This window comes from Phyllobates terribilis, unplaced genomic scaffold (assembly GCF_046119375.1).
Source record: "Phyllobates terribilis strain yellow unplaced genomic scaffold, ASM4611937v1 Scaffold_8__6_contigs__length_399053987, whole genome shotgun sequence".
Classification (NCBI taxonomy): Eukaryota; Metazoa; Chordata; class Amphibia; order Anura; family Dendrobatidae; genus Phyllobates; species Phyllobates terribilis.
In genome coordinates, this window is record NW_027362768.1 from 221,954,891 (window position 1) to 221,977,571 (window position 22,681).

Sequence of the window (22,681 nt, forward strand, 5' to 3'; positions counted from 1 at the left end):
AGTCCCCACTGAGGACCTTCATTATGAACCACATGGCTATTAATTTGAATGGCCTCAATAAGCTTCCTAAGCTGTAAAATCAAACATAGTTTTCTACAGTGATAACAGCAATTGGCTGTATCAGAAAAGCTGGACCCACAGTGATCAACCGATCCGATTGCCATGCTGTTTTATTAAAAAGGGGACTGTCTTCATGAGAAACACCTTTAAAAGTATTTTCATGATAGAAATATTCACTGTAGTGCATACAAAATATATTGCTATGTTTCATATTTTTTTCTGTCATAAGAACAAATCTTTCTAAAATATATATAGCACCATTTTTAACTTTGTTGTTTAAATAGATTGCTTAGTATTCTTTAACATGTAGTTGAATATATCATTCCTTAGTGCTAGAGCCAAGATGTGTGCACAATAGATAAATGTCTAAACATTTTTATGTACCTGACATTATCAAAGGATAATATAATTCTGCTTGGATATCATGATTGAACGGATTGAACTAAATGTGTCACAAAGTTGTTATATGCAATTGTCAACATGTATCTTTGAACATAAGTAATCTTGCCAGAGGCAGGTCGTCCCCTTTTAAATTGAATTTCTCACAATGTTTAATGTCCAGACAGGCATCTGTTTGCATCAATTGTTGCAATATCCAATTAAGTACTTATGGAGTGCACCATCATGACTCTATCCTGTTGTCTCTGTGTTCAATCTTTAATAATCAATTGTTTCATTTTTTATTAAAGCAACACTCTCATCAAAGCTTTTATCTTAACATATTGCAATCTTTATATTATATAGCACTGTGTCTATGACATCATGTGATTAAAAACAGATTAGCTGAATGTAGAAACAGGAAGTCTCTTTTACCGCCATAAATCATCCCCCTCTTCAACTCCTGACCCAGATGCTCTGCGCCTCCCCCCTGTCACCAGGGACTTTGCAGTGATGTAGAATTGTAGTTCTAATGCTGACTAGTGCAGGGAAAGAGTCTTCCCTTTTCTACATAGACCTTAGAAGGATTCAGCTAGCCTGCTTTTAATCAAGTGATGTCAAAGACCTAATGGAAAAGAGAAGAATTAACTGGGTAAAAAGGCAAAATGGGCAATTGTAAGTGCACATTTCAATGTAATATGATGATTGCAATATATTAAGGAAATACAAATTTTGATAGGAGGGCTTCATTAAATGTTTGATAGGTTTTGATTCAAGAGGCTTTGAGTTTAAACAATATGTTTGAATATTTATGTAAACTTGATATTTTGAAAGTATCTTTTTTCTATAAACTTCTATCATTTAATTGATTTACAAATCTGGGTACTATTTATATTAAGCAACCTTCTGTGTTAGAATACATATTATAGAATGGTGAAGCATGGAGTATATCAATTTAGGTAAAAAAACAGACAAAGAAACAAACAAAGAGGTGTAAAATTGGTGCTATTGATAAAATGTCTGCTGTTACATTAAGAGAAATTGGAAAATAGCCTTAATATGCAAATATCACTTGATAGGTGACTTGATGTCCATTGTCCCAAGCATACAACAGGCGATCTTTTGGATTGTAATCGATTTGTGTTGTATAAGAATATTCATTTTCAAAAAGCAATCTTGGAACTATCTGAGTGTTTGTATGAGTGTCAAAAGCATAAGATATATTGGCTGTTTTCTTATTATAGTTATCCACAGCATACAGGACACCACAGATAACAAAACAGTTGCCGAAGAAATCCTTTCTTAATCCAGTCCGGAAAGTTGTCTCCTTTTGAGTTGTAAGGTCCTGAGCATTTAATTTGCTGAGCACTATTACTTCCTGCAGAAATCTTTCTTCATCAATAGCAGGATAGATGATCCATAATCCATTCTCATCCACAGCAAAGTCTATATCCGAGTGACCTTTCCACCTCCATGGGGTGGCCTCTTCAAAAACCACATCGTGCAGCATGGACCAAGCTGCCACATATCGGTGTTTTAAATCATATTTTATGATATTGCGAGTAAATGCTCTGTTATAGTAGAAAGACCCATTATATACAACATGTCCTGTACCAATCCAGCTATAAGGAAGCTTGTAGGAATTGCTCCAACGACCTGAAAAAATAAAAAAAAAGTGTTTAATTAAAAACGCTAATCTGCATTTTCAATATTATAGTTCCTTATTAAATGGATTTTACATTTCAGTAACCCAGAAATGTATTCAACATTCCACCTGTTTAAAGGGGTTGCTCCGCTGCCATCTCTTCATTATTTCATTTTAATTCATCTACTTGTACACCATACAATAAGAAAGGGCCAAGACATATGCAAACACTGAGAACATAAGAGCTAAGCCTCATCATTGTTGAATAAAATGTACTTACAAAAAATGAAGGCTCTTAGCGTATAAACTTGCCAATTCATGTATGCCCATCAACCACGACAAGGTAGCCTCCGTATGATGGGTATCTATCCTCCTTATTTTTTTGTAAGTACATTCTACTTGTATACCATCTACTTGGTATAAATTATGCTGAGTATTGCAACACTGTCTAATTTAAGCAAATGCTTAATCCCTTACTGCCGAAGCCTGTTAACACCTTCCTGTCGAGGCAAATCTGACATGTCACTTTATGTGGTAATAACTCTGGAATGCTTCCTCATATATCTGTGATTCTGTGATAGTTTTTCAGGATAAGGATACATTGTACTTTTTGTTAGTGGTAAATTTAGTTTGATATGATTTGCATTTATTTATGAAAATATCTAAAATATGACAAACATTTAGAAAAATGTTCAGTTTTCAATCTGTTTTTTTATGTCCTTAAATAAAATAGTCATGCCACACTAAATACTCAATAAATACCCTTTACCGTATGTCTACTTTTTGTCAGCATTATATTTTAAATTACTTTTTTTTCTTAGAATGGTTAAAAGTTTAGTAGTAATTTTACATTTTTTCAATGAAATATACAAAACCTATATTTTTAGTGACCAATTTACTTTTAAAGTGACTTTCAAGGGACCTATATATCAGAATCCCACAAACAAGGCAAATTTTAAAAACGGCATCAATATACTTTAAAGATTCGGCCAGGGACCATAGCCAGAGACCAGACTAGTTTGGCTCCCTGGTTATCACTTCTCGGTGCCGAAGCTGGAGAGTGGCTGATATCTCCCTCCCACAAACAAGGCAAATTTTAAAAACTGCATCTCAAAATATTCAAAACCACATTCAGAAAGTTGGTTAACTCTTCAGGTGCTTCAGAGATATGAGTTGTGTGACTGACTTGTGGATCAATAAGGCACCACACAATTGTTACGCAATTTCTCCTGAGTATGCCCATGCTCCATGTGTGGTTGGACACTACCTCTCATTCACAGTGCAAACCTCAGGCAGCAACAGTCATACAGCATTTTAGCATATGTTCAGTTGCTCTGTCGTGGCTTACGTCTGAAGCCCTTCAAAACGTGATTCGTTTGTATTCATTGACTATAATGATGCAAACAAAGTCACAGTGTGCTGTGTCGGACATAATTTTCGACCATATACACCTAGTTGATGTGGGCATCCACTTTCTAAATGCTGCTATGTCACAATTGATGAGGCTTAAACCGCTAGGGGTATTCCAGAGATGATATACTTTAAAGGTCCGGCCAGGGACCATAGCCAGAGACCAGACTAGTTCGGCTCCCTTGCTGGCACTTCTCGGTGCCGTAGCTGGAGAGTGACTTCCTCTTATATACAGTTAGGCCCAGAAATGCTTGGACAGTTTCACAAGTTTTGTCATTTTAACTGTTTACCAAAACATATTCAAGATACAATTACATAATCGGGCTTAAAGTACAGACTCTCAGCATTCATGTGAGGGTATTCACATCCTAATTTGAGGAAGGGTTTAGGAGTTATAGCTCTTTAAAATGTAGTTGCCTCTTTTTAAAGTGACCAAAAGTAATTGGACAACTATCTCAAAAACTCTTCAATGGGCTTTATGGGATATTCCTCGTTAATTCATCATCAGTTAAGCAGGTAAAACATCTGGAGCTGATTCCAGGTGTGGGATTTGCATTTGGAAGTTGTTACTGTGAAACCACAACATGCAGTTGAAGGAGCTCTCAAATGGAAGAGAAACGGACCATGATAAGGCTGTAAAAAAGAAGAAATCAGAAAGGTCTGGATGTCCACGGAAGACAACAGTTGTGGATAACTGCAGAATCCTTTCCATGGAGAAGAAAAACCCCTTCACAACATCCACCCAAGAAAAGGACATTCTTCAGGAAGTAGGTGTTTCAGTATCTACTGTAAGTCTACCATGAAGAGAAGACTTCATGAGAGCAAATGCTGGGGGTAAATCATTAATCAGCCTTAAAAATTGAAAGGTCAGATTAGACTTTGCCAAAAACATCTAAAGATGCCAGCCCAGTTCTGGAAAAGAATTCTTTGGACAGATGACACTAAGATCAGCCCGTACCAGAATGAAGGGAAGAAGAAAGTATGGAGAAAACTGGGAACGGCTCATGATCCAAAGCACACCACATCCTCTGTAAAACATGGTGGAGGCAGTGTGTTGGCTTGGGCATGCATAACTTCCAATGGCACTGGGTCACTTGTGTTTATTGATGATTTGACTGAAGACAGAAGTAGCCAGATAAATTCAGAAGTTTACAAGGTTATATTTTCTGCTCAGACTCAACCAAATGCAGCAAGATTGATTGGACGAAGCTTTACAATAAAGATGGACAATGACTAGTGATGAGCGAGCACTAAAATTCTTGGGTGCTCGTTGCTCGAGTCGAGCTAATTGGAATGCTCGAGTGTTCGACCCAAGCAAAGAGCTCAATGTAGGTCTATGGGAAAAAAAATCCCAAATCGATGGGAACAGTGCTCAAATGATATGGAAACAGCATGAGGAAGACGCCTGGAAGCATCTCTGACTCCCAGGTCAATGCTGTGAACAATGTTGTCAGAGTATTACGCCATTTTTACGGGCACACAATAAAACATACAAAAACGAAACCAAAATGGATTTTCCTGGGAAAAATGTTAAGGAACATCCTTTCCAGGGTAATGACTAGAGATGAGCGGTGTTCGACTAGAACTGTTCGCCAATCTCAAATTCGAGCTGTTTTGGGCGGTGTTCGAGTTGTTCGACGAACCCGAACGATTTGCAAAAAATTCGGCTGTTCGAGGTTATGTTCGATAACTGTTCGTGCACCAAAAGCGTGTCCTGCATGTCTGGCGCTATTTAGAGCACCAATCATGCAGGGATTGTCTGCCACTCACTGTAATGCCACAGCCATGGTGGTTGTGGCATTACAGTGATTGCCCAAATCGATGGGAACAGTGCCAACAGTGAAACATGAAAAGCCGGCAATTCAGCAGCGGCATACACCTGTACCCGACAATTTAGAACCGAAAGAATAGAGCTTCACACATAGATTAGATAGATATAAACATGTCAGCCACATATATATGAAGTACAGTGAAAGTGCTGCTTACTGTACTTGTCATTTAGCGTAAAGGATTTATCAAAAAAAATAATAGTGTTTTCATGCACCGTCTCTTTAAAAAAGCCGGCCGGCAATTCAGCAGCGGTACCCGACAATTTATTACAGACAGAATAGAGCTTCACACATAGATTAGATAGATAGAAACATGTCAGCCACATATATACGAAGTACAGTGATAGTGTTGCTTACTGTACTTGTCATTTAGCGTAAAGGATTTATCAAAAAAAATAATAGTGTTTTCATGCACCGTCTCTTTAAGAAAGCCGGCCGGCAATTCAGCAGCGGTACCCGACAATTTATAACAGACAGAATAGAGCTTCACACATAGATTAGATAGATAGAAACATGTCAGTCACATATATATGAAGTACAGTGATAGTGTTGGTTACTGTACTTGTCATTTAGTATTAAAATAAAGGATTTATTATTAAAAAAATTGGCGTGGGGTTCCCCTTAATTTTAGGCTCTAGCGGAGGTTAAGCAGACGGCTGGGGCAGATGTTTGAAGCCTGGGAAGGGGGTAATACCCACGGAGCTTCCCAGGCTACTAATATCAGCCCCCAGCTGAATACATAGCCTTTACTAGCTATTAAAATGGGGGACCCCCCAAAAAAAATGACGTGGGGTCCCCCCTAATTTAATAGCTAGCAAAGGCTAGGCAGACAGCTGGGGGCTGATATTAATAGCCCAGGAAGGGAGCCATGAATATTGGCCCCCTCCCAGGCTAGAAACACCAGCCGTCAGCCGCCCCAGAAATGGCGCATTCATAGGATGCGCCAATTCTGGCACTTAGCCTCGCTCTTCCACGCTGCCCTGGTGCGGTGGCAGGGGGTAATAGGGTTGGGGTTGATGTCAGCTTATAATGCCAGCTGACATCAAGCCCAGGTTAGTAATGGAGAGGCGTCTATAAGACACCCCCATTACTAACCCCATAGTCAAAGTTAAAAAAAACACAAACACCCAGAATAAAGTCCTTTAATTGAAATAAAGACACAATCCTTTATTGTTCTAAATTAAACCATACTTACCGTCACGCCCATTCCAGCTGAAGCCAACGATCTCCTGCAATAAAAGAAAAATAATAAAGCAACCTCATCCTTACCTTTCCATGGTTCCCACGACAGCTTCAGCTCTGCTACATCGAGATGACAGGCTGGACCGCAGCAGAACGCTGCCATCCAGCCTGTCATCCCGCAGACACTGAGAAGCGCAGGCTTGCTTGCGCTGCTCAGCGTCTCTCTGTGACGACATCCAGATGAGCCGAGTTCATGTCCAATGAACTCGGCTCACCTCATGCACGTCACTGACAGCGTGGGAAAATTCTCACGCTGAAGCGGTGAGTGCAGGAGAATTCTCCCACGCTGTCAGTGACGTGCATAAGGTGAGCTCATGTCCAATGAACTCAGCTCACCTCCTGCACATCACTGACAGCGTGGGAGAATTCTCCTGCACTCAGCGCTTCAGCGTGAGAATTCTCCCACGCTGAAGCGCTGAGTGCAGGAGAATTTTCCCACGCTGTCAGTGACGTGCATAAGGTGAGCTCATGTCCAATGAACTCAGCTCACCTCCTGCACGTCACTGACAGCGTGGGAGAATTCTCCTGCACTCAGCGCTTCAGTGTGAGAATTCTCCCACGCTGAAGCGCTGAGTGCAGGAGAATTTTCCCACGCTGTCAGTGACGTGCATGAGGTGAGCCGAGTTCATTGGACATTAACTCGGCTCATCTGGATGCCCTCACAGAGAGACACTGTGGAGCGCAAGCAGGCCTGCGCTTCTCAGTGTCTGCGGGATGACAGGCTGGATGGCAGCGTTCTGCTGCGGTCCAGCCTGTCATCTCAATGTAGCAGAGCTGAAGCTGTCCTGGGAACCATGGAAAGGTAAGGATGAGGTTGCTTTATTATTTTTCTTTTATTGCAGGAGATCGTTGGCTTCAGCTGGAATGGGCGTGATGGTAAGTATGGTTTAATTTAGAACAATAAAGGATTGTGTCTTTATTTCAATTAAAGGACTTTATTCTGGGTGTTTGTGTTTTTTTTAACTTTGACTATGGGGTTAGTAATGGGGGTGTCTTATAGACGCCTCTCCATTACTAACCTGGGCTTGATGTCAGCTGGCATTATAAGCTGACATCAACCCCAACCCTATTACCCCCTGCCACCGCACCAGGGCAGCGTGGAAGAGCGAGGCTAAGTGCCAGAATTGGCGCATCCTATGAATGCGCCATTTCTGGGGCGGCTGACGGCTGGTGTTTCTAGCCTGGGAGGGGGCCAATATTCATGGCTCCCTTCCTGGGCTATTAATATCAGCCCCCAGCTGTCTGCCTAGCCTTTGCTAGCTATTAAATTAGGGGGGACCCCACGTCATTTTTTTTGGGGGGTCCCCCATTTTAATAGCTAGTAAAGGCTATGTATTCAGCTGGGGGCTGATATTAGTAGCCTGGGAAGCTCCGTGGGTATTACCCCCTTCCCAGGCTTCAAACATCTGCCCCAGCCGTCTGCTTAACCTCCGCTAGAGCCTAAAATTAAGGGGAACCCCACGCCAATTTTTTTAATAATAAATCCTTTATTTTAATACTAAATGACAAGTACAGTAACCAACACTATCACTGTACTTCATATATATGTGACTGACATGTTTCTATCTATCTAATCTATGTGTGATGCTCTATCTTTCTGTTCTAAATTGTCGGGTACCGCTGCTGAATAGCCGGCCGGCTTTTTTAAAGAGACAGTGCATGAAAACACTATTATTTTTTTAAAATAAATCCTTTACACTAAATGACAAGTACAGTAAGCAACACTATCACTGTACTTATTATATATGTGACTGACATGTTTCTATCTATCTAATCTATGTGTGAAGCTCTATTCTTTCTGTTCTAAATTGTTGGGCACAGATGCTGAATTGCCGACCGGCTTTTTTAAAGAGACGGTGCATGAAAACACTAATATTTTTTTTAATAAATCCTTTACACTAAATGACAAGTGCAGTAACCAACACTGTCACTGTGCTTCTTATATGTGTGACTGACATGTTTCTATCTATCTAATCTATGTGTGATGCTCTATTCCTTCTTGTCTAAATTGTCGGGTACCGGTGTATGCCGCTGCTGAATTTGCCGGCCGGCTTTTTTAAAGAGAGTGTCTTCTGAGCAGTTTGTCAGCTTTTGGACACCTTTGCAGGTGTTTTCTATGTGTTTCTATGTGTTTTTGTTTGCCTGCCATTGGTTTTAACGGTGTTCGACGGTGTTCGACGAACAGTTCGACGAACAGTTCCTCGAACATCCCGGTGTTCGACGAACCGAACCCGAACACTACGGGGGTGGCTCAACACTAGTAATGACTTGTATGTAAGGCAAAATAAATAACCAAAAACAAAAATGCTTCTCCACACCTTGGAGTGTGTTCACACGTAGCGTTTTTGATGCGTTTTTGCACTTTTGCATTGCTTTCAGCGGTGAAAAATACATTCACCGATAGATGTAATTTAAACATTTTACTACTTTATCTGGCCATGTGGTGTGTGAGACATGATCATACACATCCATACAGTGATGAAAAGACATGGGAAGAGCACGGGGAATACCCCTGGAAGCATCTCTGACTCCCAGGTCACTTCCTAAAACTGTGGTCATCAGACGTGATCCTATATTACTGCAGAAATAATACAAACATTTTTGGCAACATGAGAAATATTAAACTCCATTTAAAATGGGCAAGGCTTGTGGCAAGGGAAGGGGAAGTGGATGTAAAGGTGATGGGGCAAGTAGAGGCCGAGGCCATGGGCAAGATGAAACTGTGCCTGCAGAGGGAGTGCAAGAACATCCACAGTATGTTCCTGTCCCAATTTCTACGGGGGCGCAAAACACAACTATTGAAGCCAGAGCACTGTATAAAGGTTGTTGGTTGGATAGCAGATAATGCTTCCAGTCAGTTTGCCACTGCCCCCACCCTGTCTTCCACATGGTCCAGTATCAGTAGCCATGGGTCTGGACCACATTATTATTATTACTTTAGCGCCATTTATTCCATGGCTCTTTACATGTGAAAAAGGGGTATAGATTGCAAAAACAATTACAATAATCTTGAACAAAATGAGTTAGCGACTGGTACAGGAGGAGAGAGCACCCTGCCCACGAGGGCTCACAATCTACAAGGGATGGGTGAGGATACAGTAGGTGAGGGTAGAGCTGGTCGTGCAGCAGTATGATGGAGTGAGAATTACAGCAGGAAGAGGTGGGTCTTCAGGTTCGTTTTGAAGGTTTCAAAAGTAGATGAGAGTCTGATAATATTAATAATTATTTTTTATTTTTATAGCGACAACATATTCCGCAGCACTTAACAATTTTAGAATGATATGTTGGGGTAGTGAGTTCCAGAGTAGGGGGGATGCATGGGAGAAATCTTGTATGTGATTGTGGGAAGAGGAGAAAAGAGGGGAGTAGAGAAGGAGATCTTGTGAGGATGGGAGGTTGCGTGCAGGTAAGTACTGGGAGAGTAGGTCACAGATGTATGGAGGAGACAGGTTGTGGATGGCTTTGTATGCCATGGTTAGGGTTTTGAACTGGAGTCTCTGGGTAATGGGGAGCCAGTGAAGGTATTGACAGAGGGGAGAGGCCAAGAAATAGGGGGACAGGTGGGTTAGTCAGGCAGCCGAGTTTAGGATAGATTGGAGGAGTGCGAGTGTAAGAAGGGAGGCCACAGAGCAGGAGGTTGCAGTAGTCAAAGGGGGAGATGATGAGGGCGTGCACTAGTGTTTTTGCAGATTCTTAGCTGAGGAATGTATGGATACGGGAGATATTTTTCAGTTGGAGTCGGCAGGAAGTGGAAAGGGTTTGGATACGTGGTTTGAATGAGAGACCAGAGTCCAGGGTTACCCAGGGGCAGTGAGCTTGTGAGACTGGGGAGAGTGCGCAGCTATTGACTCTTTGATGGATAGGTCAGATGGGGGTGTTGAGTGAGATGAGGGAAAGATGATGAATTTAGTTTTATTCATGTTAAGTTTTAGAAATCTAGCAGAGAAGAAGGATGAAATAGCGGACCGACATTGTGGGGTTCTGGTTAGTAAGGAGGTGATATCGGACCCAGAGAGGTAGATCTGTGTGTCATCAGCATACAGGTGATTCTGAAAGCTGTGACACTATGAGCTGTCCCAGGCCAAATGTGTAGATGGAGAAGAGCATGGGTTCTAGAACTGAACCTTGGGGGACACCGACACATAGCGGGCGAGATGAGGAGGTGGTGGGTGAGTGGAAGACGCCGAATGTCCAGTCTGTTAGGTATGAAGAGATCCAAGATAGGGCCAAGTCTGTGATGCCAAGAGATGAGAGAGTCTGTAGTAAGATGGAATGGTCTACTGTGTCGAAGGCAGATGACAGGTCCAGGAAGAGGAGGACAGTAGTGTCGCTTGGAATTTGGCGGTTAGTAGGTCTCCAGTATTCTTGAGGCATAGGGGAGAAGTGATATGGGGCAATAGCTGGACACAGAGGATGGGTCAAGGGAGGGATTTTTGAGGATGGGTGTGATCGAGGCATGTTTGAAACATGAGGGGAAGACACCAGCTATTAGTGACAGGTTGAAGAGGTGAGTTAGGGTTGGGATGAAGACTGGTAAGGTTAGGGATGATGAGGGACAGTATTGAGTCAAGTTCACAGGTGGTGAGGTGTGATTTGGAGAGTAAAGAGGAAACTTGATCTTCTGTATTTGAGGAGAAGTTGGTTTTGGAGGAGGAAGGTTAAGTAGATATGAGGAGGATATATCTATTTATCTATATATCTATCCATATATCTATCTATTACATATTTATTACTGATGAGCGAACATGCTCACCACTCGTCCGAGCATCACTGTGCTTGACAAGCTTGGCGCTCGGCGAGTATTTCCGGGTTGCTCGGGCAGGAATTTGGGTCCCCTCCCTGCATGTTTGGTGCTCTTTAGAGAGCCAGTGAACATGCAGGGATTGCCTAACACGCACTGTAATGCCATAGACATGTTAGTTGTGGGCATTACCGTGATTGGCTGGCCACATAGCATCATCAGGTCTATATAAGACCTGGTGCCACCGTGCTCGTCACAGTCTACTCCGGAATCAGGCAGAGTAGGGAGAGATTTGCTTCTTTATAGTTAGTATAGGTATTCCAAAACATACACAGCTCAAAAAAATAAAGGGAACACTTAAACAACAGAATATAAGTCCAAGTAAGTCAAACTTCTGTGAAATCAAACTGTCCACTTAGGAAGCAACACTGATTGACAATTAATTTCACATGCTGTTGTGCAAATGGAATAGACAATAGATGGAAATTATTGGCAATTATCAAGACACACTCAATAAAGGAGTGGTTCTGCAGGTGGGAACCACAGACCACATCTCAGTACCAATACTTTCTGGCTGATGTTTTGGTCACTTTTGAATGTTGGTTGTGCTTTCACACTCGTGGTATCATGAGACGGACTCTACAACCCACAGAAGTTGCTCAGGTAGTGCAGCTCATCCAGAATGGCACATCAATGCGAGCTGTGGCAAGAAGGTTTACTGTGTCTCTCAGCGTAGTGTCCAGAGGCTGGAGGCGCTACCAGGAGACAGGCCGGTACACCAGGAGACGTGGAGGGGGCCGTAGGAGGGCAACAACACTGCAGCAGGACCGCTACCTCCACCTTTGTGCAAGGAGGAACAGAAGGAGCACTGCCAGAGCCCTGCAAAATGACTGTTATCCACATGCCCGGACTGACCGGCGTGAGCGTAGTTAGTGATCCCACTGGACCATGAACCGAGGAGTGCCTGGAGGGGCATGACTAAGTATCAACTCGGTCCGACGAAGGTCGCACGGCGGCTCAGTCGACTCCGTGAACAAGGGAGGAACCGAGCAGAGGGACCAGGTGCTACTCCAGATCAGACCCCGGTCACAGCTGTTGACCCACACCGGGGAATGCAGGAACAGGCAAGTTAGACTGGCATACTGACAGGTGGGTACTGGCAGGCACGGCTGGTATGCAGACAGGTGGGTACTGGAAGGCACGGCTAGTATGCAGACAGGTGGGTACTGGCAGGTAGGAATGCAGGAAGGATAGGGACCAGTACAGACTGGAACACAGGAACAGAGCCGCAGGTGCGGCAGAGAAACAGCAGAGCAAATCCCGCAGGTGCGGTAAACGAGTAGATCAGAGCAAAACCCGCAGGTGTGGTAGACAAGCAGAGCAGAGTAAAACCCGCAAGTGTGGTAGACAAGCAGAGCAGAGCAAAACCGCAGATGCGGTAGACCAGCAGAGCAGAGCAAAACCGCAGATGCGGTAGACAAGCAGAGCAGAGCAAAATCCGCAGGTGCGGTAGACAAGCAAAGCAGATACACACAAGGTACTTACAATGAAGTAGTGAGTGGACACTAAACTCACAAACAGAAGTACAGAGACAACGAATTGGAGTTAGGTGCAGGTTCAGACACTGCAGGAAAAGGGAAGAAACGAACATAGAGACGAACAAGTAACGGGCTAGGACACTGTTCAGACAGGAACTGAACCAGGAACAAGATACAGGAACGGGCCTGGGAACTCAGCCCCCAGGGTGGCGGAAACAGACTAGAAGTCACAGATATAGGTAACGGGCCATGGTATACAGCCCCCAGGGTGGCGGAACAGACTAGAAGTTACAGATACAGGTAACAGGCCTGGGTACTCAGCCCCCAGGGTGGCGGAAACAGACAAGATACAGGACAGGACCTGGCAGCTAAGTTGCAAAGAACACACTGAAAGAAAGTGATGCTCAGGCCCCTCCTACTGGGTGGAGGGGGTTTAAGTATCCAGTGACTCACAACAATAGGCTGGGGACGCATTAGGAGTGCACACACAGTAACTATAAGAATCAGACAGTAACCGTGCCGCCGCCCTAACCAATCAGACAAGAGACATGCACACAGCATGTACTGGAGCAAAGTGTGCAGCCAGGACTGATAGGTAAGATGGCGGTCTTGCATGGTGGAAGGTGGTAAGCCATGCCAGCACTCCGCCAGGGATGTTACAATGACCTCCAGCAGGCCACAAATGTGCATGTGTCTGCACAAATGGTTAGAAACCGACTCCATGAGGGTAGTATGAGGGCCCAACATCCACAGATGGGGGCTGTGCTCACAGCCCAACACCGTGCAGGACGCTTGGCATTTGCCACAGAACACCAGGATTAGCAAATACGCCACTGGCGCCCTGTGCTCTTCACAGATGAAAGCAGGTTCACAATGAGCACAGGTGACAGACGTGACAGAGTCTGGAGACGCCGTGGAGAGTGATCTGCTGCCTGCAACATCCTTCAGCATGACCGGTTTGGCAGTGGGTCAGTAATGGTGTGGAGTGGCATTTCTTTGGAGGGCCGCACTGCCCTCCATGTGCTCGCCAGAGGTAGACTGAACTGCCATTAGGTACCAAGATGAGATCCTCAGACAGCTTGTGTGACTATATGCTGGTGCGGTTGGCCCTGGGTTCCTCCTAATGCAGTACAATGCCACACCTCATGTGGCTGGAGTGTGTCAGCAGTTCCTGCAAGATGAAGGCTTTGATGCTATGGACTGGCCTGCCCGTTCCCCAGACCTGAATCCGATTAAACACATCTGGGACACCATGTCTCGCTCCATCCATTGCACCACAGACTGTCCAGGTGTTTGCGGATGCTTTAGTCCAGGTCTGGGAGGAGATCCCACAGGAAACCATCCGCAACCTCATCAGGAGCATGCCCAGGCATTGTAGGGCGGTCATATAGGCATGTGGAGGCCACACACAATACTGAGCCTAATTTTGACTTGTTTTAAGGACATTACATCAAAGTTAGATTAGCCTGTAGTATGTTTTTCCACTTTAATTTTGGGGGTGACTCCAAATCCAGGCCTCCATTGGTTAATAAATTTGATTTCCATTGATGATTTTTGTGCGATATTGTTGTCAGCACATTCAACTTTGTACAGAACAAAGTATTCAATGAGAATATTTCATTCATTCAGATCTAGGATGTGTTATTTGAATGTTCCCTTTACTTTTTTGAGCAGTGTATATATATATCCATCTGAACTAACAGTCCTTCTGAGGACTAATCCAGCTGCATATATTCAGTGGTGATAGCAGGAGTTAGGCATGGAGGCAGGGTATGTGGCAGACTGCAGTGCATGATACAGCACAAGAGGGTCCATTGAATGTCCTGTCTGCTGCTGCTGTAATAATTACAGATATTTGTAGACATAGCCCCAGATATCAGAGGCCAGGGCAATTTTTTCCATCTTTAATCCTGGTTATTTGCTTAAAAAGCAATCCAGAGTACACCATGCAGAGTGCCCGGAGACAACTCATTCCACACTTGGACACTCAGAAGAGCTGTTCACTTTACATTTGTAGATTCAGGCCTCTCGCCCGGCCAGCTTCAAGCAAATCAAGAGGAGAACGCGTGTAGCGATGCCCAAATACTGGATCAGCCACAGTCACACGAAGGTGAAGGTGGGAAAGTACAATTACTGTCGCAAGAGGTGGATGATGATGATGAGACACAATTGCCAGAAAGTCAGTAGGAGGACCAAGTTGCGGAAGTGGAAGACGAGGTGGTGGATGATATAGTAACTGACCCAACCTGGCAGGGGAACATCCAGAGCGAGGACAGCAGCACACAGGGGGAGGGAGGCAGAGCACCCCAACAGGCAGGAAGAAGCAGTGTGGTGGCCGCAGTCACAAGGAGGGAAAGCGTTCTTGGTAACGCCAACAAGACGGAGGTTGCCAGTACAATTGTTAGGTCTTCCCAAGTCTGGTTATTTTTTAAAGACTCTGCAGATAACCCCAAAAAGGCAATTCGCACCACCTGCCAGGCCAGCATCAGGAGGGCTAGCAAAACTAGCAGCCTGACCACCACCAGCATGATCAGGCACATGGCAGCAAAGCACCTGACTAGTGTTGAGCCACCCCCGTAGTGTTCGAGTTCGGTTCGGTTCGTCGAACACCCGTGTGTTCGCCGAACTGTTCGTCGAACTGTTCGTCGAACACCTTCGAACCCCGTTAAAACCAATGGCAGGCAAACAAAAACACATAGAAACACATAGAAAACACCTTCAAAGGTGTCCAAAAGCTGACAAACTGCTCAGAAGACACAACTAACACATGGAAAAGTGACAAGTACATATAGTCATGCGAAAAGAAAAGAGGTGGAGGAGTAAAAGGAGGGGGAGACACAGATATAGGCATGTCATGCCCTTCTAAAATCCAAAAAGTGAGAAGCCGAGACGGCCAGTCCGGTCCTGCCCGTGCCACCTCCGTGTCGCCGGGTTTGTGCCAGAGCCGCGGTGAACCCTGACGGCCAGCCCCCCTCTCTCAATACTGGTGCCTGTCCGCTGGTGGGTCGAGAGAGCCCCCCTGTGGTGGAGGCAGCTCTAAGCTTTTTAATTTAAATTGTCCCTCTAATTTGAATGAATACACTTTAAATCCATTTACAAGGATCTATTGGAGGGCAAGTCTCATGCCAGCAGCCGCGTAATTCCAGCTCCAGTAGCGTCCACTAAAGCTGCTGCAGTTAAAAAGCTTTTATAAGGATCGAGCTCGGCTGTCCACCGCAAGGCATCCTAATGCCAGTCCCAGCCCCTATGCCTTGGGGTGCCTCCTGATGCTCTTCACTAAGTATCCCGTGGTCCCGAAGCATTTCCTTTGAAAAAATTAAGTGTCCAAACTACAGGTGGTGTAGCTTGCTTAACAGCCGGGATAATCCGCTGACTAGCAGACACTGCTACTAGGCACAAAGTATTTCCTGGGCTAGATGCAGTTAAAAATTTGTAAGTAGATACTCTCGTTGGATGCTGAGAAAGCATTCCATAGAGTCTCCTGGCACGCCATATATGATTCTCTTAAAAAGCTTGGGGTAGGGGTCTAGGGGACCCTTTTATAGCCAAAATCACGGCCCTGTATCACAATACGTCACCTAGGCTGAAGATAAATGGAACTGTAGCACCGAGGGCTCGGTTGCTACAGACGTATTGCACCTCACCCAGAGGTGTGATATCTCACTCTCAGATAAGGATGGAGTGTGGATCAGGACCCGACACCTGCATGCATTACACCACATTGCCGTGGGGCAGGGCGACCAATATGCCCCTGAGATGGGCACGACAGTCCCTGTCCCTGGCTGGAGTGGGGGGAGGGAACACTGAGGAAGGGGAACCCTGCAGTGCAGGAGCAGGGAGGAAGCAGTTCCTGGGTGCATTGAGAAGGGAGTATAAAAGGTGGGCACCATCTTAGTTCAGTGCAGAGAAGTCTGAGCAGAAGTGGCAGGGAGCAGGGGCTCTGCATGAGCTCTGCTCCGGAGGCGGGCCTAGTAACAGAGGCCCAGGCCTGCAAGAGGGAGAAGGAAGGAAGAGGAGCGGAGAAGGCTCCAGGAAAGAGGAATGAAGGGATCCCAGGGGTGCGGACGGGCGAGTCGCCACCGCACGCCCGAATCCACCTGCGTGGAGGGGTCAGGCCAAAGGGGGAGACCGGTCCCCGAACTAGTGGAGGCAGGAAACGACCCTCAGCTAGAAACCGGAGGCTCTGACATTTTATGTGGTGCAGCCCCTTGCTCCACCCGCTAGGAAGGCACCACATAGGGTCAGGGAAACTGGCGCCAAGTTTACCAAGAGGAGGCCCGAGGCAGCCGGACAGAAATGTTGGTAAGAAAGGCCAGACAAAGGACACACAAAGGGGGTCCTGTGAAGCGCTCCAAAGTTATCTGGGAGTTGTCTGAGCCCCTCACCTGGTGAGCACAGTACGACGTAGGCAGCCGTTACCTGCAGACGTGGTCTGGATAATAAGAACTGTGAGTAAAGGCCCTGAACTGCATCACTGACTCCGTGTCGTTACTGCTGCTGCCCTGCACCATCACCCCCATCCTCCGCATACACTGCCCTGAGGCTATACTCCTCCCGTGGGGAGTTATGCTACGCTCTGCTGCACCCACAACACCAGCCTTAGCGGTCTGCCCTGTAGCGGCGGTTCACTCTGACCGCAATCCACGGGTGGCGTAGTCGGACATTTAAACATCCAAACCACATAAATAGTTCCGCCACTGGTTTGACCGCCCTGAGCCACGGAACCGGATCGCCGCCACGAAGACTACAACCACCAGCATCCACCAAAAAGGGTCCGGCTCTGGGTGTCCCAAGGCCCAGGGGGTGCGTCAGAACATTTTCATCACCTTTCACAATCACCAATGGGACAAGGCAGGGATGTCCTCTGTCCCCTCTCTTATACATCCTAGTGACGGAGCACCTGCTCTCATCAATTCGCCATAACCCCAATATTAGGTGGATTGAGGTGGGAGGCACCGAATACAAGTGCTCTCTATTTGCTGATGATGTCCTAGTATATATCACTCAATCACATATATCCATCCCTGCTGTTATGGCTGAAATAGATCACTTTGTTACATGGTAAAATTTTAAAATCAATGCAGCGAAGTCTGAGGCCCTCGATGTCTCCCTCCCTAAATCCATATAGGATTCCATCCAGTCCAACTTTCCCTTTGCCTGGCCCTCACAGGGTATCAAATACTTAGGAATTCCTATTCATAGAGACCTCTCCCATCTATGTTATCTTAATTTTGGGCCCTTTATTGAACAATTCCATACAGACCACGGTTGGCAAGTTAGAACTGTAAGATTCACTACGTGAACCACTGGTGTTTTGTGGAAAAGCACATGTACACCGCGTTCCAAATTATTATGCAAAAAGTGTTTAGGAGTGATAAGGGAAGAATTTGTTTGTTTGTCAGTTAAACTCATTGATGGTGATGTGTGTCAGGGCTCTTTATATCACTGTAAGCAATTGCAGACACCTGTGCTAATTAGTTTGGCAGGTGTGTCCAATGAAAGGCAAGACTACTTAAGAAGGCTCTCTCACATTATTAAGCAGCCTACATTTTCTGCCAAAATGGGAAAGAAAAAGGATGTGTCGGCTGCTGAGAAGCAACAAATTGTGGAGTGTTTAGGTCAAGGCATGACTACAATCAACACTGTGCGATGATCAGGATGAAGTGTCTTGGCAATCAAGAAGTATGTAGCTGATTCACAGTACACACGTGTGCGTGCTGATAAGGGCAAATTGAGGACTCTTTCCTACAGGCAATTACGTCAGGTTGAAAGAGCAGCGGCAAAAAAGCCTTGTCATAGCAGCAGACAAGTTTTTGAAGCTGCTTGTGCCTCCAACGTCCCCCGAACAACAAGATGCAGGGTCCTTCAGAGGTTTGCAGCTGTGCATACGCCATCCTGTCGACCTCCTCTATCCACTTCACACAAGCAGAAACGGCTCCAGTGGGCCAAACATTACATGAAGACTGATTTCAAAACTGTTTTGTTCACGGATGAGTGCCGTGCAGCGCTCGATGGTCCAGATGAATGGAGTGGAGGATGGCTGGTTGATGGACACCCCACGCAAACACGGCTACAGCGCCAACAAGGAGGAGGTGGAGTAATGTTTTGGGCTGGAATCATGGGGAGAGAGATTGTCGGCCCCTTTAGGATCCCTGAAGGCGCTAAAGATGAACTCCATAATGTATGTGGATTTTCTCAAACAGCACTTCCTGCCATGGTTCAAGAAGAAGAACCGTGTATTTCACAGCAAGATCATTTTTCTGCATGATAATGCACCATCTCATGCTGCACATAAAACATCTGCATCTCTGGCTGATATGGGCATAAAAGGGGACAAACTTATGGTGTGACCCCCATGCTCCCCTGACCTCTACCCCATTCAGAACCTTTGGAGCATCATTAAAAGGAGTGTCTATGATGGCGGGAGGCAGTTCACATCTAAGCAACAGCTCTGGGAGGGTATTCTGTCCTCATGCAAAACAACTGAAGCAGAAACCATCCAAAACCTGACAAATTCAATGGACGAGAGAGTTCAGAAGCTCCTTTCGAACAAGGGGTCCTATGTGAAAATGTAACATCACCTAGAATAAAGTTTTGAGTTGAAAACTGTTTGATTTCAGTTTCTAACAACCTGCTAATGCTTATAATTTCAAAAATGACCATTTTTTTGGTCTTTATTAAAATGAAAAGGTTGATCGAAAAGTTTGGGGGATCTAAGAGTGTGGCAACCCAGTAGTCATGATTACTTCGAATTCTGACAATATGAGGGTCATGCTGCAGGTAGTGCAGCAAGAAGGCACTTATGTGTCTTGCGCATCTCGGAGCCCCAAAATTATTTTCCGGGCTAGATGCAGCTAAAAATTATTTTTAATTTTAAATCTGGTGAAGCTTATTATAGATGGCCTAATAGGATCAGTGCTGCACACTGCTACAAAGCCCAAATTATTTTCCAGTCAAGATACAGATAAACATGATTAGTAATTTGAAAGCTTAAAACGGTTGGTAGGGTGATTTTAACCAATCATCAAGCTTTTACTCTCCCCAGGATGACACAGGGGTAGAAAAGTCGTTTCGGATCCATGATTTGTTCATCTTTATGAACGTGAGTCTGTCTACATTATCAGTGGAGAGCCGCGTGCGCTTATCTGTCAGCACACCACCAGCAGCGCTGAACACACGTTCAGACAGAACGCTGGCTGCGGGGCATGACAAGATCTCCAAGGCGTAAGTGGCTAGCTCCGGCCATTTATCCAGATTGGAAGCCCAAAAAGAGCAAGGGTCCAGTGACACAGTCGTGGCTTCAATGTTTACTTGGAGATACTCCTGTACCATCGTCTCTAGGCGTTGACTATGTGTCAGACTTCTAGTCTCCTGTGGCCTTGCAAAGGATGGGCTAAAAAAGTGGTGAAATGATTCCGCAAAATTGATGTTACCAGCAGATACTGTGGTTCTGTTACGGTTTGAGTGCTGAACACTTGACGGTCCCACGGTTGGCAAGTTGGAACTGTGAGATTCACTACGTGCACCACTGGTATTTTGTGGAAAAGCACATGTAAGATTCTGCAACAGTCTCTGCTGATACTCCTGCATGCGTGCATCCCTTTCTATGGCAGGAATAATTTCTGCAAATTTACTTTTGTACCGGGGATCTAACAGTGTGGCAACCCAGTAGTCAGGATTATTTCTAATTCTCACAATTCGAGGGTCATGTTGCAGGTAGTGCAGCAAGAAGGCACTCATGTGTGTTGCGCATCCAGGAGCACCAAGTCCCTGTTGTGTTGGTGGCGAGGTAACAATCATGCTTCCTTCCTCTGTCCTCTCCCCCCAACCTCGCACAACAGAAATGTGATCAAGGTCTCCCTCATCTGATGAGTCTTCCATCAGTTCGTCCTCCACTTCTTCCTGGGCTCCTGCACCTTCCTCACTAGTTTGGCTGCTACCATGCGCCCTGGTAAAATCATCTCCCCCACCCTCACATGCCTGCCGCCCTGGTGCTGCCGACCGTCTGGACCTTGCAGATGTTAGCCCTTCCGCATACAACTCCTCCTCCTCTACTTCCTCCACCTCCTCTTGTGCCACCACCTGACTCCGAATTCTGTTTAACATGTGCTCCAGCATGTAAATCACCGGAATAGTCATGCTGATAATGGCATCGTCAGCACTAAACATCTTCGTCGCCATTTCAAAACTGTGCAGAAGGGTGCATAGGTCCCTGATCTGAGACCACTCCTCCAGCGTGATTTGCCCCACCTCTGAATCTCGTTGGCCCAGGCTATACGTTAGAACGTATTGCACCAGGGCTTGTCGGTGCTGCCACAGTCGCTGCAACATGTGCAGAGTTGAATTCCACCGGGTAGGCACATCACATTTTAGCCGGTGAAGTGGCAGGCCCAACGACTTCTGTAGAGATGTAAGTCGCTGAGCTGCGGGATGCGAACGGCGGAAGTGAGCACACAGCGACCGTGCCCTCTGCAGAAGGCCATCTAGTCTGGGATAGTGGGCTAAAAATTGCTGGACAACCAGGTTCAACACGTGAGCCATACAAGGCACGTGTGTGACATTGCCCCGGCGAAGGGCCGCACCCAGGTTTGCAGCATTGTCGCACACGGCCTTCCCTGGTTTCAGGTCCAGTGGAGACAACCATTCATGAAATTGGTTCTCCAGAGCTGACCACAACTCCTCAGCTGTGTGACTCACATTTCCCAGACATTTCAATGTAAAAACCGCCTGATGACGTTGAGCCCTACTGCCAGCATAGTAAGGAGGTGTGCAGGATCCCTTCTGCGCAGTTAGAAAGCTTGTGGCATGACCAGACAAGCTTTGGGTGCAGGTGGAAGACCGAGAGGAGGTTGAGGAGGCAGAAGCAGTGGAGGAAAAATGACATAAAGAGGATTGACGCACAACTCGTGGGGACGGCAAGACTTGGACAGCAGCCCCTTGTCCTGCTGTCACCATAGTTACCCAGTGCCCAGTCAGCGACATGTAACGCCCCTGTCCATGCCTACTCGTCCAAGTGTCTGTGGTGAAATGCACCCTGTCACACACAGAGTTTCTCAAAGAAGCGGTGATGTTGTGTGCGACATGCTGGTGGAGCGCAGGCACACCTTTCTTTGAGAAGTAGTGCCGACTGGGCATCTGGTACTGGGGCACTGCGACGGACATAAGGTCTCGAAAATCCTCTGTGTCCACCAGGCGGAAAGGCAGCATTTCTGTAGCCAAGAGCTTGCAGATGGTGAAATTCAACCTCTTAGCTTTCTCATGGCTAGGAGGAAATGGTCTTTTACTTGTCCACATCTGAGGGACCGAGGGCTGGCTATTGTGCTTAGACGGGGTTGATAAGGGTGTCCCCGGCAAACTGCCGGTCTGTGAGGAAGATGCAGGCGGACATGTTAGGTTGCCTTGATCCAAAGGTGGTGCTATCGATGTCGGACAGCGCTCAAGACCAGCTGGTGTTACCACCTCCAAAGAAAATGATGACCTGCCAATCACGCTGGCTGTTGCGGGTAAAGAGGTGGCAGGTCTGCGCCCCAAAACAGGTGTGACTGCTGTCCCCCCAGTCACAGAGGATGAAGAGGCCGCGGATGCACAAGATATGGCAGACGGTGGTTGGCCCGGCCGGCTAGACCGCATTGTAGCACACTGAGCTTCCCACTGCAACTTATGCTTCATGTCCATGTGCCGGTTCATGCATGAAGTACTCAAACTATGTATTTTTTGGCCTCTACTTAGCTTTTGCTGACAAATGTTACAGATAACACGAGTTGGGTCATCTTTATCGATCTGAAAAAATGCCCAGGCTATGCAAGGCTTAGCACCCATGCGACCTGAAGAGCCACCA

General features: G+C 45.8%; 1 protein-coding gene across 3 annotated transcripts in view; it reads right to left on the reverse strand.

Moving 5' to 3' along the window:
- Positions 1–305: 305 nt before the first annotated feature.
- The window catches only part of OLFML2B (olfactomedin like 2B), a 753,194-nt gene continuing 730,818 nt past the window's right edge, over positions 306–22,681 (reverse strand). For all 3 annotated transcript variants that reach the window (XM_073644077.1, XM_073644076.1, XM_073644075.1), the window contains one exon: positions 306–2,094. In XM_073644077.1, coding sequence (XP_073500178.1) covers positions 1,493–2,094 — 602 coding nt within the window. In that variant the 3' untranslated portion in view covers positions 306–1,492. The remainder of the gene's footprint in view (positions 2,095–22,681) is intronic.